This window comes from Mesoplodon bidens (genome assembly GCF_964165515.1).
Source record: "Mesoplodon bidens genome assembly, chromosome: 11".
Lineage (NCBI taxonomy): Eukaryota > Metazoa > Chordata > Mammalia > Artiodactyla > Ziphiidae > Mesoplodon > Mesoplodon bidens.
In genome coordinates, this window is record NC_138167.1 from 73,306,007 (window position 1) to 73,322,214 (window position 16,208).

The 16,208-nt window shown below is 43.7% G+C and overlaps 1 protein-coding gene across 2 annotated transcripts in view; it reads right to left on the reverse strand.

Moving 5' to 3' along the window:
- The window catches only part of RFX4 (regulatory factor X4), a gene marked incomplete at both ends in the record, with an annotated part of 169,765 nt that overhangs the window by 36,255 nt on the left and 117,302 nt on the right, over positions 1-16,208 (reverse strand). For both annotated transcript variants that reach the window (XM_081249530.1, XM_081249531.1), the window contains 3 exons: positions 9,312-9,456; positions 13,852-13,910; positions 15,922-16,022. In XM_081249530.1, the coding sequence (XP_081105656.1) occupies positions 9,312-9,456; positions 13,852-13,910; positions 15,922-16,022 (305 nt within the window). The remainder of the gene's footprint in view (positions 1-9,311; positions 9,457-13,851; positions 13,911-15,921; positions 16,023-16,208) is intronic.

Here is a 16,208-nt window from a genome sequence, read left to right on the forward strand (position 1 = left end):
GCTAGTTAATGGCAGAGGCAAGTTTCAAACACAGCCTGACTCAAGTGCTTGCCTCCCAACCTCTTCTCTACACTAGCTCGACGCTGTGTACCATGTATGTGGCACACACTGTCCCATTTAATCCTTTTGCATTAACCCCATTTTACAGATTTGGAAGCCAAGGTCACAGCACACCAGAGCCAGGGTGTTTTTTTTAATTTAATTTTTTTTCTGCTTTATAACAAATCTAATCACTTATACACATACATATGTTCCCATATCCCCTCCCTTTTGCGTCTCCCTCCCACCCTCCCTATCCCACCCCTCCAGGCGGTCACAAAGCACCGAGCTGATCTCCCTGTGCTATGCGGCTGCTTCCCACTAGCTATCTACCTTACGTTTGGTAGTGTATATATGCCCATGCCGCTCTTTCGCTTTGTCACAGCTTACCCTTCCCCCTCCCCATATCCTCAAGTCCATTCTCTAGTAGGTGTGTGTCTTTATTCCTGACTTAGCCCTATGTTCTTCATGACATTTTTTTTTCTTAAATTCCATATATATGTGTCAGCATACAGTATTTGTCTTTCTCTTTCTGACTTACTTCACTCTGTATGACAGACTCTAGGTCCATCCACCTCATTACAAATAGCTCAATTTCATTTCTTTTTATGGCTGAGTAATATTCCATTGTATATATGTGCAACATCTTCTTTATCCATTCATCCGATGATGGACACTTAGGTTGTTTCCATCTCCGGGCTATTGTAAATAGGGCTGCTATGAACATTTTGGTACATGACTCTGTTTGAATTATGGTTTTCTCAGGGTATATGCCCAGTAGTGGGATTGCTGGGTCATATGGTAGTTCTATTTGTAGTTTTTAAGGAACCTCCATACCGTTCTCCATAGTGGCTGTACCAATTCACATTCCCACAAGCAGTGCAAGAGTGTTCCTTTTTTCCCACACCCTCTCCAGCATTTATTGTTTCTAGATTTTTTGATGATGGCCATTCTAACTGGTGTGAGATGATATCTCATTGTAGTTTTGATTTGCATTTCTCTAATGAGTAAAGATGTTGAGCATCCTTTCATGTGTTTGTTGGCAGTCTGTATATCTTCTGTGGAGAAATGTCTATTTAGGTCTTCTGCCCATTTTTGGATTGGGTTGTTTTTTTTTTGTTATTGAGCTGCATGAGCTGCTTATAAATTTTAGAGATTAATCCTTTGTCAGTTGCTTCATTTGCAAATATTTTCTCCCATTTTGAGGGTTGTCTTTTGGTCTTGTTCATGGTTTCCTTTGCTGTGCAAAAGCTTTTAAGTTTCATTAGGTCCCATTTGTTTATTTTTGTCTTTATTTCCATTTCTCTAGGAGGTGGGTCAAAAAGGATCTTGCTGTGATTTATGTCATAGAGTGTTCTGCCTATGTTTTCCTCTAAGAGTTTGATAGTGTCTGGCCTTACATTTAGGTCTTTAATCCATTTTGAGCTTATTTTTGTGTATGGTGTTAGGGAGTGATCTAATCTCATACTTTTATATGTCCCTGTCCAGTTTTCCCAGCACCACTTATTGAAGAGACTGTCCTTTCTCCACTGTACATTCCTGCCTCCTTTATCAAAGATAAGGTGACCATATGTGCGTGGGTTTATCTCTGGGCTTTCTATCCTGTTCCATTGATCTATCTTTCTGTTTTTGTGCCAGTACCACACTGTCTTGATTACTGTAGCTTTGTAGTACAGTCCGAAGTCAGGGAGCCTGATTCCTCCAGCTCCATTTTTCGTTCTCAAGATTGCTTTGGCTATTCGGGGCCTTTTGTGTTTCCATACAAATTGTGAAATTTTTTGTTCTAGTTCTGTGAAAAATGCCAGTGGTAGTTTGATAGGGATTGCATTGAATCTGTAGATTGCTTTGGGTAGTAGAGTCATTTTCACCACATTGATTCTTCCAATCCAAGAACATGGTACATCTCTCCATCTATTTGTATCATCTTTAATTTCTTTCATCAGTGTCTTATAATTTTCTGCATACAGGTCTTTTGTCTCCTTAGGTAGGTTTATTCCTAGATATTTTATTCTTTTTGTTGCAATGGTAAATGGGAGTGTTTCCTTGATTTCAATAGTATATAGGAATGCCAGAGATTTCTGTGCATTAATTTTGTATCCTGCTACTTTACCAAATTCATTGATTAGCTCTAGTAGTTTTCTGGTAGCATTTTTAGGATTCTCTATGTATAGTATCATGTCATCTGCAAACAGTGACAGCTTTACTTCTTCTTTTCTGATTTGGATTCCTTTTATTTCCTTTTCTTCTCTGATTGCTGTGGCTAAAACTTCCAAAACTATGTTGAATAAGAGTGGTGAGAGTGGGCAACCTTGTCTTGTTCCTGATCTTAGTGGAAATGGTTTCAGTTTTTCACCATTGAGGACGATGCTGGCTGTGGGTTTGTCATATATGGCCTTTATTATGTTGAGGTAAGTCCCCTCTATGCCTACTTTCTGCAGGGTTTTTATCATAAATGGGTGTTGAATTTTGTCGAAAGCTTTCTCTGCATCTATTGAGATGATCATATGGTTTTTCTCCTTCAATTTGTTAATATGGTGTATCACGTTGATTGATTTGCGTATATTGAAGAATCCTTGCATTCCTGGAATAAACCCCACTTGATCATGGTGTATGATCCTTTTAATGTGCTGTTGGATTCTGTTTGCTAGTATTTTGTTGAGGATTTTTGCATCTATGTTCATCAGTGATATTGGCCTCTAGTTTTCTTTCTTTGTGACATCCTTGTCTGGTTTTGGTATCAAGGTGATGGTGGCCTCGTAGAATGAGTTTGGGAGTGTTCCTCCCTCTGCTATATTTTGGAAGAGTTTCAGAAGGATAGGTGTTAGCTCTTCTCTAAATGCTTGATAGAATTTGCCTGTGAAGCCATCTGGTCCTGGGCTTTTGTTTGTTGGAAGATTTTTTATCACAGTTTCAATTTCAGTGCTTGTGATTGGTCTGTTCATATTTTCTATTTCTTCCTGATTCAGTCTTGGCAGGTTGTGCATTTCTAAGAATTTGTCCATTTCTTCCAGGTTGTCCATTTTATGGGCATAGAGTTGCTTGTAGTAATCTCTCATGATCTTTTGTATTTCTGCAGTGTCAGTTGTTACTTCTCCTTTTTCATTTTTAATTCTATAGATTTGAGTCTTCTCCCTTTTTTCTTGATGAGTCTGGCTAATGGTTTATCAATTTTGTTTATCTTCTCAAAGAACCAGTTTTATTGATCTTTGCTATCATTTCCTTCATTTCTTTTTCATTTATTTCTGATCTGATTTTTATGATTTCTTTCCTTCTGCTAACTTTGGGATGTTTTTGTTCTTCTTTCTCTAATTGCTTTAGGTGCAAGGTCAGGTTGTTTATTCGAGATGTTTCCTGTTTCTTAAGGTAGGATTGTATTGCTATAAACTTCCCTCTTAAAACTGCTTTTGCTGCATCCCATAGGTTTTGGGTCGTCGTGTCTCCACTGTCATGTGTTTCTAGGTATTTTTTGATTTCCTCTTTGATTTCTTCAGTGATCACTTTGTTATTAAGTAGTGTATTGTTTAGCCTCCATGTGTTTGTATTTTTTACAGATCTTTTCCTGTAATTGATATCTAGTCTCATAGCATTGTGGTCGGAAAAGATACTTGATACAATTTCAATTTTCTTAAATTTACCAAGGCTTGATTTGTGACCCAAGATATGATCTATCCTGGAGAATGTTCCATGAGCACTTGAGAAAAATGTGTATTCTGTTGTTTTTGGATGGTATGTCCTATAAATATCAATTAAGTCCATCTTGTTTAATGTATCATTTAAAGCTTGTGTTTCCTATTTATTTTCATTTTGGATGATCTGTCCATTGGTGAAAGTGGGGTGTTAAAGTCCCCTACTATGATTGTGTTACTGTCGATTTCTCCTTTTATGGCTGTTAGTATTTGCCTTATGTATTGAGGTGCTCCTATGTTGGGTGCATAAATATTTACAATTGTTATATCTTCTTCTTGGATCGATCCCTTGATCATTATGTAGTGTCCTTCTTTGCCTTTTCTAATAGTCTTTATTTTAAAGTCTATTTTGTCTGATATGAGAATTGCTACTCCAGCTTTCTTTTGGTTTCCATTTGCATGGAATATCTTTTTCCATCCCCTTACTTTCAGTCTGTATGTGTCTCTAGGTCTGAAGTGGGTCTCTTGTAGACAGCATATATATGGGTCTTGTTTTTGTATTCATTCAGCCAATCTGTGTCTTTTGGTGGGAGCATTTAGTCCACTTACATTTAAGGTAATTATTGATATGTATGTTCCTATTCCCATTTTCTTAATTGTTTTGGGTTCGTTATTGTAGGTCTTTTCCTTCTGCTGTGTTTCTTGCCTAGAGAAGTTCCTTTAGCATTTGTTGTAAAGCTGGTTTGGTGGTGCTGAACTCTCTCAGCTTTTGCTTGTCTGTAAACGTTTTAATTTCTCCATCAAATCTGAATGAGATCCTTGCTGGGTAGAGTAATCTTGGTTGCAGGTTTTTCTCCTTCAACACTTTAATTATGTCCTGCCACTCCATTCTGGCTTGCAGAGTTTCTGCTGAGAGATCAGCTGTTATCCTGATGGGGATTCCCTTGTGTGTTATTTGTTGTTTTTCCCTTGCTGCTTTTAATATGATTTCTTTGTGTTTAATTTTTGACAGTTTGATTAATATGTGTCTTGGCGTATTTCTCCTTGGATTTATTCTGTATGGGACTCTCTGTGCCTCCTGGACTTGATTAACTATTTCCTTTCCCATATTAGGGAAGTTTTCAACTATAATCTCTTCAAATATTTTCTCAGTCCCTTTCTTTTTCTCTTCTTCTGGAACCCTTATAATTCGAATGTTGGTGCGTTTAATGTTGTCCCAGAGTTCTCTGAGACTGTCCTCTGTTCTTTTCATTCTTTTTTCTTTATTTTGCTCTGCAGCAGTTATTTCCACTATTTTATCTTCCACCTCACTTATCCGTTCTTCTGCCTCAGTTATTCTGCTGCTGATCCCATCTAGAGTATTTTTCATTTCATTTATTGTGTTTTTAATCGATGCTTGATTCATCTTTAGTTCTTCTAGGTCCTTGTTAACTGTTTGTTGCGTTTTGTCTATTCTATTTCCAAGATTTTGGATCTTGGAAATAGAATCTTGGATCATCTTTACTATCATTATTCTGAATTCTTTTTCAGATAGACTGCCTAGTACCTCTTCATTTGTTAGGTCTGGTGGGTTTTTATCTTGCTCCTTCCCCTGCTGTGCGTTTTTCTGTCTTCTCATTTTGCTTATGTTACTGTGTTTGGGGTCTCCTTTTTGCAGGCTGCAGGTTCGTAGTTCCCGTTGTTTTCGTGTCTGTCCCCAGTGGCTAAGGTTGGTTCAGTGGGTTGTGTAGGCTTCCTGGTGGAGGGGACTAGTGCCTGTGTTCTGGTGGATGAGGCTGGATCTTGTCTTTCTCGTGGGCAGGTCCACGTCTGGTGGTGTGTTTTGGGGTGTCTGTGGACTTTTTATGATTTTAGGCAGTCTCTCTGCTAATGGGTGGGGTTGTATTCCTGTCTTGCTAGTTGTCTGGCATAGGGTGTCCAGCACTGTAGCTTGCTGGTCGTTGAGTGAAGCTGGGTGCTGGTGTTGAGATGGAGATCTCTGGAAGATTTTCGCCGTTTGATATTATGTGGAGCTGGGAGGTCTCTTGTGGACCAGTGTCCTGAAGTTGGCTCTCCCACCTCAGAGGCACAGCACTGACTCCGGGCTCCTCAATTTGGGATGACTTGTTGTCTATTCATGTATTCCACAGATGCAGGGTACATCAAGTTGATTGTGGAGGTTTAATCCGCTGCTTCTGAGGCTGCTGGGAGAGATTTCCCTTTCTCTTCTTTGCTCTCACAGCTCCCGGGTCTCAGCTTTGGATTTGGCCCCGCCTCTGCATGTAGGTCGCCGGAGGGCGTCTGTTCCTCGCTCAGACAGGACAGGGTTAAAGGAGCAGCCTCTTCGGGGACTCTGGCTCACTCAGGCCGGGCGGGAGGGAGGGGCACGGAGTGCGGGGCGAGCCTGCAGCGGCAGAGGCCGGCGTAACGTTGCACCAGCCCGAGGCGCACCGTGCGTTCTCCCAGGGAAGCCGTCCCTGGATCCCGGGACCCCGGCATCACGGGCTGCACAGGCTCCCGGAAGGGCGGCGTGGACAGTGACCTGCGCTCGCACACAGGCCTCTTGGCGGCGGCAGCAGCAGCCCCAGCGTCCCACGCCCGTCTCTGGGGTCCGCGCTTTTAGCCCGGCTCGCGCCCGTCTCTGGCGCTCCTTTAAGCAGCGCTCTTAATCCCCTCTCCTCGCGCACCAGGAAACCAAGAGGGAAGAAAAAGTCTCTTGCCTCTTCGGCTGCTCCAGAGTTTTCCCGGACTCCCTCCCGGCTAGCTGTGGCGCATTAGCCCCCTTCAGGCTGAGTTCTCGCCGCCAGCCCCAGTCCTCTCCCTGTGCTCTGACCGAAGCCTGAGCCTCAGCTTCCAGCCCCGCCCGCCCCGGCAGGCGAGCAGACGAGCCTCTCGGGCTGGTGAGTGCCGGTTGGCACCGATCCTCTGTGCGGGAATCTCTCCGCTTTGCCCTACCCAGGTACGTGGGGAGTTTCTTGCCTTTTGGGAGGTCTGGGGTCTTCTGCCAGCGTTCAGTAGGTGTTCTGTAGGAGTTGTTCCGCGTGTAGCTGTATTTCTGGTGTTTGTGGGGAGGAAGGTGATCTCCGCGTCTTACTCTTCCGCCATGTTCCCCGGAAGTCAGAGCCAGGGTTTGAATGAAGGTCTGTCGGGCATCCCAACCGCATGCTCTTACCACAGCACGACTTAAGACTCATTCTAATCATCATGCTCAAGTCCCAATGTGTACTTTTTAATTTAAGGTAAGCCAGGCATCCCCAGCCAGCATCTACATCATGGATGTGATGGTAACCCCCTAAAGCAAGAATCTGCAGACTTGTCAATTGGTGGTAAGGAAAGGAGGGTGCAGCACACAGTTGCCCCTAGTCTTATTCAAACCGACCTTTGGTCCAGCTCATTGTGTTCAGGGACTTACTTTCCAGCTGTCTGGAAGGAGCAAGGATGACACCTGTGTGCCAGGCCATCTGCCTTCAGGCTTCCTCAATCCCCCTCTTCCCAGCACTGCATCACATAGTATGTCCTCTTTGGTAAAACGCAACCATTTGGAAACTACTTGTTCAACTTCTGATTTGCCATTAGCTCTAAGCTCCACGTGGCAAGGGCAGTGTCCATCTTATTCACTGCTCTTTGCTCAGCGTCTAACACAGTGCTAGACCCAGGACAGGCATTCACTAAGTACCAGGTGGGTTGCACTGAACCTCATTATGACTCCCTTCCTCTAGAAGAATACAATCACAGATTTAAAGGACAACATTCTGCCCCCAGCCTAAGAAAGCTAGAAGAGAAAGCCCCCAAAGGTTCTTTCTTGGAGAAGCAGCAGTGACCTTCGTGCTGCTCCAGCAAAGGCTCAGAGCCTGGTCCCTAAAACAAGCAATGGTGATTGTATTTTTCCTTATGAGTCTGGGTCACATTTTCTTCCCCCCATGAAAGGTGCTGAGGGGAGAAGAGAGCTGAGTCTAATGCTGCTAGGAGTGGTTAGCAGAACCAGGAAGTTGGGTCATTCTGGGCTTCCACCCATCTATTTGGTCCTCCACAAACATTGCTGGTCCCCACCTCTACCCCTGGCCCTGTGTGAGGCCCTGGGGACATGGCCATCAGGAGTATAGCCAGCACTGTTAGGGTGCTCTTAGCCATGCTTTCCATTGCCTTCCAGAAGGAAAAACAGAACAGGAAGCGTGATTGTAAGCACTTGGAAAGATCCTGGAACCTCTAAAGCTTGCCCACATCTCGTTATTTTTGTCTCCTCTGGCATGCACTAGTGCATGGCAGTGACACCAAAACTAGACCTGGGTTCCAGGTCTAGCTCTGCTACCTTGGGAAAGGTTCACCACCTCTCTGGGGCTCAGTTTTCTCATCTGTAATATGGGGCTGATAAGCGAATCTTCCCCAAAGGGTTGATGTGGAGATTAAGATCATGACACAGGACCTGGCATAAACTAGGCACTCTATCAGCTGAATTATTATTTGTGACAATCTCTAAAATTCTTAACAGGGGGAAGCAGGCTGCAGGCTGTTACACAGGAAGAAATAAGAGCCTGAGAGGAGCTCTGGGGTCACTAGGAAAGAAGAAGCCCCAGGGAAGGTCCACGTGATTCAGTGCTTCAGCTGCTCCATTTGTTTTTGAAAAGAGGTCTCTAATAGGAACATTTTAGAGAACTCTGTTTATAAACATGACATGCTTAGGCTGGATGAAGAAAGTTTTCCTTCAGGGCAACAGTGTTGAGGGGGTGTAGTGGAAAGGGGCTTGGGGCTCTCAGAAGAGTAGGCCCCTCTGCTCGGGGTGGGGGACAGCCACTCTGCAGCTTCCTGAATGTCACTATTAGGGCCTTGGGCCTCACCCCATCCAGAAGGCACAGCTGCTGCCATATCCCCCACATCCAGCACAGCCTCAGCACCAAGCTTTCCAAGAGCTGATGGGGGCGGAGCATGATGTCCTCATGCTCCCTTCCCCAGAGGCACAAGAAGTGAAGGCTGAGCAAAATAAGGAAGGAGCCAACAGACCCTGGTCCAGGGGATTCCCTGGGCAGAGGCTGTGATGGGCTGTTGAGGAACAGCACAGATGTGCTAAGAATGGTGGTGTTCTCTGGCCCTCCATGTCCTCTGCTGCTAAGAAGAGCAACCTGACCACATCAGGATAATACCTGGAGCAGTACTCTCACCATCTTTATCCACAGGGGCATGAACATGTATTCACAGAAGTGAATCACCTTCCATCCCCTTCTCAAACATCTACTATGATTGAGAGGTTCACTTGCCAGTAAACAGGTGGGCTGACTCCCATGACCCTCCACAGAAAAGTAGGCAGGATTTCCAGCTGCCTCCAGGCTGACATAATGACGTACACTGAGAGAGGCAGCAAGCTTTTTTCCTCATTTGTTGATGCCACCTAGGGAACAGCACCTGGCATCGAGGGTCACGGGTGGGGCCTTTTGCCTGACATTGTGTGTTGCCCAATGCCCCAGCACCCATTTTCTCCAGCAAGGTTGGCCCATGTCCTTGTAAATCAGCCCCTCCATCTAGGCCGACCCATTTAACAGGAACAAGAGAGGGGATGGGATCCCAGGGAGAAGGACAGGGTGGGAATGCCACCTAACTATGTACCAAGATACTTTCTTTTTTTCTTTCTTTTTAAACAAATAAAAAGACACACGCCCTGGTAGAGCATCTTACACTGGACTATGAGCTTCCGGTGCTCATCTCGAGTGTCTTCCATGGTGTAAAGGGTTTGCTTGGTGATGCTGTTGAGGTCCACATTCCTCCAGTCTTCCAGCATTTGGAATGTGATGTCTGCACTGTGGATCACTGTTCGAGATGCCTGGAATCCAATCCAATCAACTCATTAGCTCATGGGTTGTTAGGTTAAAACCCCTTCCTTTATTTCCTTTTAGTTCTTTTTAATGAATCTGCTTATGGTACTTTGCAAAGTACTTTGAAATTCAAGAAAACTCAGAAGATGAGTCTATAACTCAGAATATCCGTATACCATTTTCTCTGTGGCTCTCTCCTCACATCTCTCTTTATAAGAAACTACCCCATGGTGGCCTAGGCCAGACCAAACCTGCTGTTCCCAGCCCCTTTGGTCTTGACCCCGTGGAACAGTGGGATGAAGCCCAGAGATCTGTCAGCCTCCTGATGTGAGCTTGTGGGCGACAGCTCTGTGTTTAATAACCCGTGTCTCTAGGGTGTGAGAAGCAACAGGCTCAGATCTAGGAAGGGTCCTGCTACCCTTGGGCCTATGATAGATTCAACCCCAGAAATTTTACAAGGTGTATTTTTCATCTAAGTGCATTCTGAAGCAGTTTATGGTCTAGCTTTCTGCTTTTGTTTTTTATGTAACTATAATAATTAAAACAAATATGAATAATTGAGATGGAAGAAAAGGAAACCATACCTTACGACTCAGTGGTCTTTTAATGTGGTCTGTGTGTGTGTGAGTGTGAGAGTGTGTGTGTGTGTGTGTGTGTGTGTGTGTGTTTAATCTGTGGCTTCCTCAGCAACCTTCATAGTAGAACTTAAATTTGTAAGCTGGAACAATACTCGGAACAACAATACTTGGAACTACCAAGTTGTAACAATACTGATAAAAGCAAAGAAAAACACTTCCAGAATCATTTCCTTTACTTGCATGTTTTCAAAAATGTCTTTAATAAAACAAGATTTCAAAGACACATGGACATTATAAGTCGCCTAATGCTTATGAATTTCCAATCAAATGTAAATACTGATAACCCTTTTACATGTAGACTGTCTGAGCACAGGTAAAATAAAATCTTACTTAAATCCTTGTAGAACTCTTTGCACAACACAGAGGCCTAGAATATATGAATATATGAAAAGTGAGTTGGGTTGGTTTCTAATGATAACTGAATGTGAAGGTCTAGGATTCTGGATTCAAATATACTTAGTTCAAATCCTGACCTTGCTACTGACCAGCTGATTGATTGGGGGCAGGCAAGCAGATTAACCTCAGTTTCCTGATCTATACAATGGAGATATAATAGTACCTATCTCTTCAGGAGGGCCACTGTTGAAGACTCCTTGGGATAATGCTTGCAAGGTGCACAGTTCAGGGAGTAAGAGCTCAATAAATGAGGCTCCTGTCATGCAGGTCGATTCTCTTTGTTGTGATCGCTCTGACACCCCAGGACCTTTGCACAGGGTGTTCCTGCTGCTGAAATGTTCTTCTCTCACCCTGCCCCGGCCACCCTGCCATCATGTGCGCTCCAAATTGAATGCAGTACCCATGGAGAGGGCTTCTCTAACCACATTATCTAAATAGGATCTAAAATGCCCCATTATTCTCTATTTCCATTCTCTTTCCTTCATAACGCTTATCACTTTTCATTATTTTTTGTTGGGCAAGTACCACTAAGCGTAAATGTCTGGCACACAGTAGGCACTCAAAAGATTTTGTGGGATGAATGGCTGAGATATGAATGCCAAGTTGCTTGCTCAGTGTATATCCCAAAGGGCCTGAATAGTTGGCTCTTGGGTTTAAGTATCTGGGGGTGAGTTTTTGGCTGGATGTTGTTTAGTCTGACTTGCCTTGTGTGTGTTTAGGAAAGCTTGCTGGGATATTAGCTAAGATGTTCCATGGTGTTTCATTCCCAGCACTAACCCTAGTCCTTTGGCTGATCCAGAAATGTGTCTGATAGCTGTCCAGTGAAGATGGAAAGGTAGCAATTGCTGATTAAATTATGAACTGCCTATGTGAGAAGTGGCGAGTGTGTGTGTGCGCATGCATGTGAGCATGCAGGTGGTTGTGGGCATGGGTGTGGATGCTTTTACCTACATGGTACATTAAAGGGTCAAAGGCCTTTCTAAACTTCCTAAATGTCTACTTTTAACTATGTCCTAAAACCGTATCTAGTTCCCTGATATGACCCAAGACCGGCTCTTCCAAGCTGGGAAGAAGAACCAGATGGCATGAACCCTTGGAAACAAGGCAGTCTTTCCTTTTTTTTTTTTTTTTTAAAGAATATCTCAAATCAATTTATTTTATATACACATTAAAATCTTTTATATTTAATAAATGTGTAAGATACAAAGACAAAAATGACAATTCCCAAGACTCAATACCCATGATGAATATGAGTTTCCCTGACCCAGAATTTACCATCATTAAGGTCTGGAAATATTTGCTTCCATCTAATTGCTGTTTTTGTTATTGTAAAATTATTATTGTTTTTGTTTTAAAAAGATACACATATTTATGCAATTGAAATTTAATAGAAAATATTAAACAAGAAATTTTTGATCTTTATGTGCAGATACTATATGTTTAGTGATATTAACAGAACCCTCAGGCTTGTGTTGAGTCCTTCCTAAAACCTTTTGATGGACAGAGGTAGGATTTGAAAACTAACCCTGGCAGTGTTTCTTTATTTTGTTACTATTCATTTTATTTCCTGAATCCCATTAAGCTGTGAGGCTCTGCCCTACCCCAGAACAGTGCCCAGGTGTGGCCTCTGAAACAGTACAAACGTGGAAAGTTTCCCTCTGTGCCATTTATGCTGGGGGCAGGGCTGGAACAGTGAGGTGTGTGTGGGTGTGTGTGTGTGTGTGTGGGTGTGTGTGTGTGGGTGGGTGGCAGTAGTTTTACACTTTCTGGTTCCTGGCCTGGAGCCTTCCTTCAGGCCACTCTAACTAGAGACCCCTCCCCCTCCCACCTTGACCTTGAGTAACCAACACCAACCCAGAACCAACAATATAAGGGAGAGGTTACAAACCCTAACACATAAACAAGGCAGGCAGGTGAAGTGCATGAGTGAGGTGGGCCAAGTGTAAGAGAAAGCGGAGGTGATGAGAGGACCCTGCCTGCTAGAGAAAAGCTCAGACCATCCAGCTGGTTACTGCCCCGGGGAAATTAGCTCTGGGGTTGCCAGCTCTTACAATTTTTCTACAGAAAATGCGGGTGTTTAGTTGTCATCTCCTAGTTTCAACTGTTAGTGACTCAGTAAAAAAAAATTTTTGAACATATGCCAATCAAACAGAAATAACCCCACACATCTGCGGGCCAGATTTGACCTGCAGCCACCAGTTTGTCCCCTGGGCTTTAAGGTCATTAATAGTTTAATGAATGTTAATGGCCTGCCTTAACAGACTTAGATTCCCTTCCTTGAGGTTCAAAATTAACAGAAATGCAAAACTTTATGCCATCAGTTAGAACTACAGAGCTACAGCGGGATCTTCCACTTTTTACTGTACGTATATACTTTCATTAATTAAAAAAAAATTTTTAATAGTAAGCACATGTCTCCCTCGGCCTTACTCCAGGGGCTTTTGCTGTAAAGCGCCTGGCATTGCCGGAGGGTACATGAACGAGCACGCATCCCTCCCCAGGGAGACTGCTGTCCTGTGGGGCCCACTCGTGGAACTGATAACACAGGTCGGGTGGGGTCGGACACTTTCCTTTCTGTACCTGCTGACTGGCGACGCTTAAACAGGGTAGAGGTGTCGGCAACCAGTAAGCAAGAGATGCCGCACGTGCCCGGAAGAGCCAGAATAAAATGCTAAAGTCCGGTGTAATTGGAACACGGACCTCGTGTCAAAAGAAACACAAACCGAACAGGTTTGTTATGGAATAATTTCTAACTGATAAGTACCAGAACACGTCAGAGGTTTCCTGTTGTTTGGCAGGGATGCTAACTTGGGGTTAAAAAAAAAAAAATAGTAAGCACATGTCACTTTTGTGCTAAAAAGAACAGAAACCTGGGGAAAAAACAAAATTGGGGTGATTTTGCACCCCCAAGGCTACACGTGGCAATGGCTGGAGACATTCTTGACTGTCGCAACCAAAGTGGTACTTGGGGGTGGGTGGTCTTACTGGCATCTAGTGGGTAGAGGCCAGGGATACCACTAAGCATCTACAATACACAAAGCAACTCCCCACAACAAAGAATTACCCAGCCCAAAAAGGCAACAGTGGCTGAGAAACCCCGATGTACTTAAGCAAAACACAAAACTTGTGGACCTAGAATATATGAAAGGTTAATGGGGAAATGATGTCAGAGATTATTCTGTATGTTAGTTGAAACTATTTAGTGATTGGCTAGTGTTTCAATTCCTTATCTGTAGAAATTTAAGATAATGGTGAGAGTGTACTATTAAACAACCACATCCTGACAGATCCTCTCCAGAGTTATTGTGGAGTTGCCCCTCATTTTCAATGACTTAGCAGCAGTTAGAACACATAACACAGGACAGCTACCTGGCAAAGGTGATTTAGTGATGTTTGCCGTCTCAGAATTTGGGAAAATCTTTTCGACACTGCAAGAAGAAAAGAATGAGTATGAAATATTTTATGCTTTATGGGTCCGACCTTGGATTTTCTGCAGGCCGATTTCAAAAAGGAGCTTCCTTGTTTGCCTAACTTTGTCACTGTCCAACCCTATTTTCTGCACCCACTGGCAAAACCCTGCATTTGCTTCTTTGTTCTCCCATATGGACTATTTCCTAAGATGGCGATATTTGGGGTACATATTTCAAAATTGCCCACACTCCACACTGGCAGGTGTGAGAAATTGTGGCGTCAATCAACCGTGAGTAAAAGCAATTATTTACTTGTCTTTCATTTCGCTAATTGCAAGCTCAATCACTTCTCCCCATAAATAATTGCAGGAATCAAGTGGAAGCTTTGAAGAAGGCCCTTTAAAAAGTAGTATATCTACTAGGAAACCTTGATTGAGCAGGGTTGCTTCTAGGATAGAACCCTGGGCGGCACCTTGAATGTGGCTTTGCATTCGTAATCTGCCGTTTTCATCCAACAGTCTCCACGACCTATTTGTATGGATGATATCCTGGGTCCTATGCTGACATAATAGGCTTATGCTTTGAAGTGGGGTGATCTTATATCTGTAGGTTTCGAAGCAGACAAGCCATGTGCCAGCCCAAGGTCTTCATCCTTACAGAGTCCTTTGGAGAGGTGTGTGTCTCCACTCCTTGCACGTTCTCGAAGTGCACCCCCAAGGCTCCCTGGGGAGAGTGGGCGCCTCCAGGCTCCCATAGGTGGCAGGTCCAACAAACCTCCTGGCTTCGGACTTTCAACAGATTTGCTTTGCCAGCATAATTAAAATGGGCACGGGGCATTCTTCTCATTAATTTCTGAACTGGTCAAGAAACAATCAAAAATTTCCCTGGGATTATTCTAATTTGTACTCAGAACCAGCTTGGTTGGAAAAATAGGGCATGGGGTGGAGGAATGGGGGGGCAGGTGGAGTCGGGGGACAGATGAACTTCTAATTTTCCAGGCCGATCAATCGTTAATCCTTCTCCTTAATTACTTTTTCTTTAACTTTGTGATGTGGAATTTAGTGCTCATGAAAAGAAAAGAACTGAGAGCCGTGAAATAAAGCAGGCTTTATCAATAGGTGATGGGCACGGCAGGCGGCCTCAAAGCACGTCTGAAAGGGCCCCCTTTGCCTGTGGAGAGAGGGTAATTTGATCTCCTTCATTTTCCTTGCTGGCACTTATTTCGGGCAAGAATGGCCAGCTGTATTCAAATGGGGTTTTAAGAAACATATAGCTTAAAACTTTATTTTGCTTAAAATCATTTCACCTTGGCTTAATAGCACGTGAGACTTCCTACAAGTAAAGGCACATCGAGACAGAGAAATAGGACCAGTTTTCTCAGGAAAAATGAACGCTGGGGAATGAGTGGTGATGCTCAGCAGAGAAAAGATTCACAGTCCGAATCCCCCACGAGAAATATTAATTTTGCTTTCTCATTAGTCAGAGAATTAAATATGTGAAGCCCTGAAGCTCTTTTCTGTCTTCTATTACCCCCACTTTGTGGACAGGAGCTTCGGGGAAATCTCCATTTTAGGGTCAGATAGGCGTGAGTTTGACTCCTGGCCCCTAATTACCATCTGTGTGGCTGTGTGGCTTTGGTGAAGTTTCTTTGCCTCTCGGCGCTTCACCTGTAGAGGAGGGATACTGTTTCCTACATTGCAGAGATGGGTGAGGATTAAATGGGATAAGGAGTGTGGTGGTGACAGCAGAAACTCTGGCGTCAAACAGACTTAGGGGCCAATCCTGCCTCTGCTGCTTACTTCCTTTCTAAGCCTGTTTCATTTTCTGTAAAGGAGAGGTGTGCCACCCATAATAAACATTTTGTGAGGATTAACTAAGTTAACACATGGAAAGTGCTAAGCATGATAGTTGGCGCTTTGTAGGCATCAGTAAATTCTTAGCTATTATTATGTTATTAACAACCTATGTAAAATATCTGGCACTAAAATGTTACCCTCCCTTCCCCTCTGCTCCCAAACGTCATACTTACATTCAAACTTGATGTTTCGTAAATTTTCTGGGAGGTCATGGAGAGCCACTTTTAGCCACTCATCCAGCTGTTTGGCAAACTTTCGGATCACCTGAGTTAAGCTAGAAAGAGAAATGACACATGCTAAGTGCCTTGTGTGTTGCCCAGTCCTCCCCACAGGCCCCTACAGAGTCTTATTTCCTCTGATGGTGTTTTGACTGCAACCATTAGGCGCCACTGAAAGCAGCAACCTCAGGGACAGGGTCGGCAGCCCAATCCCTCTGGAGAGCTGGTGGGTCTGAGAAGGG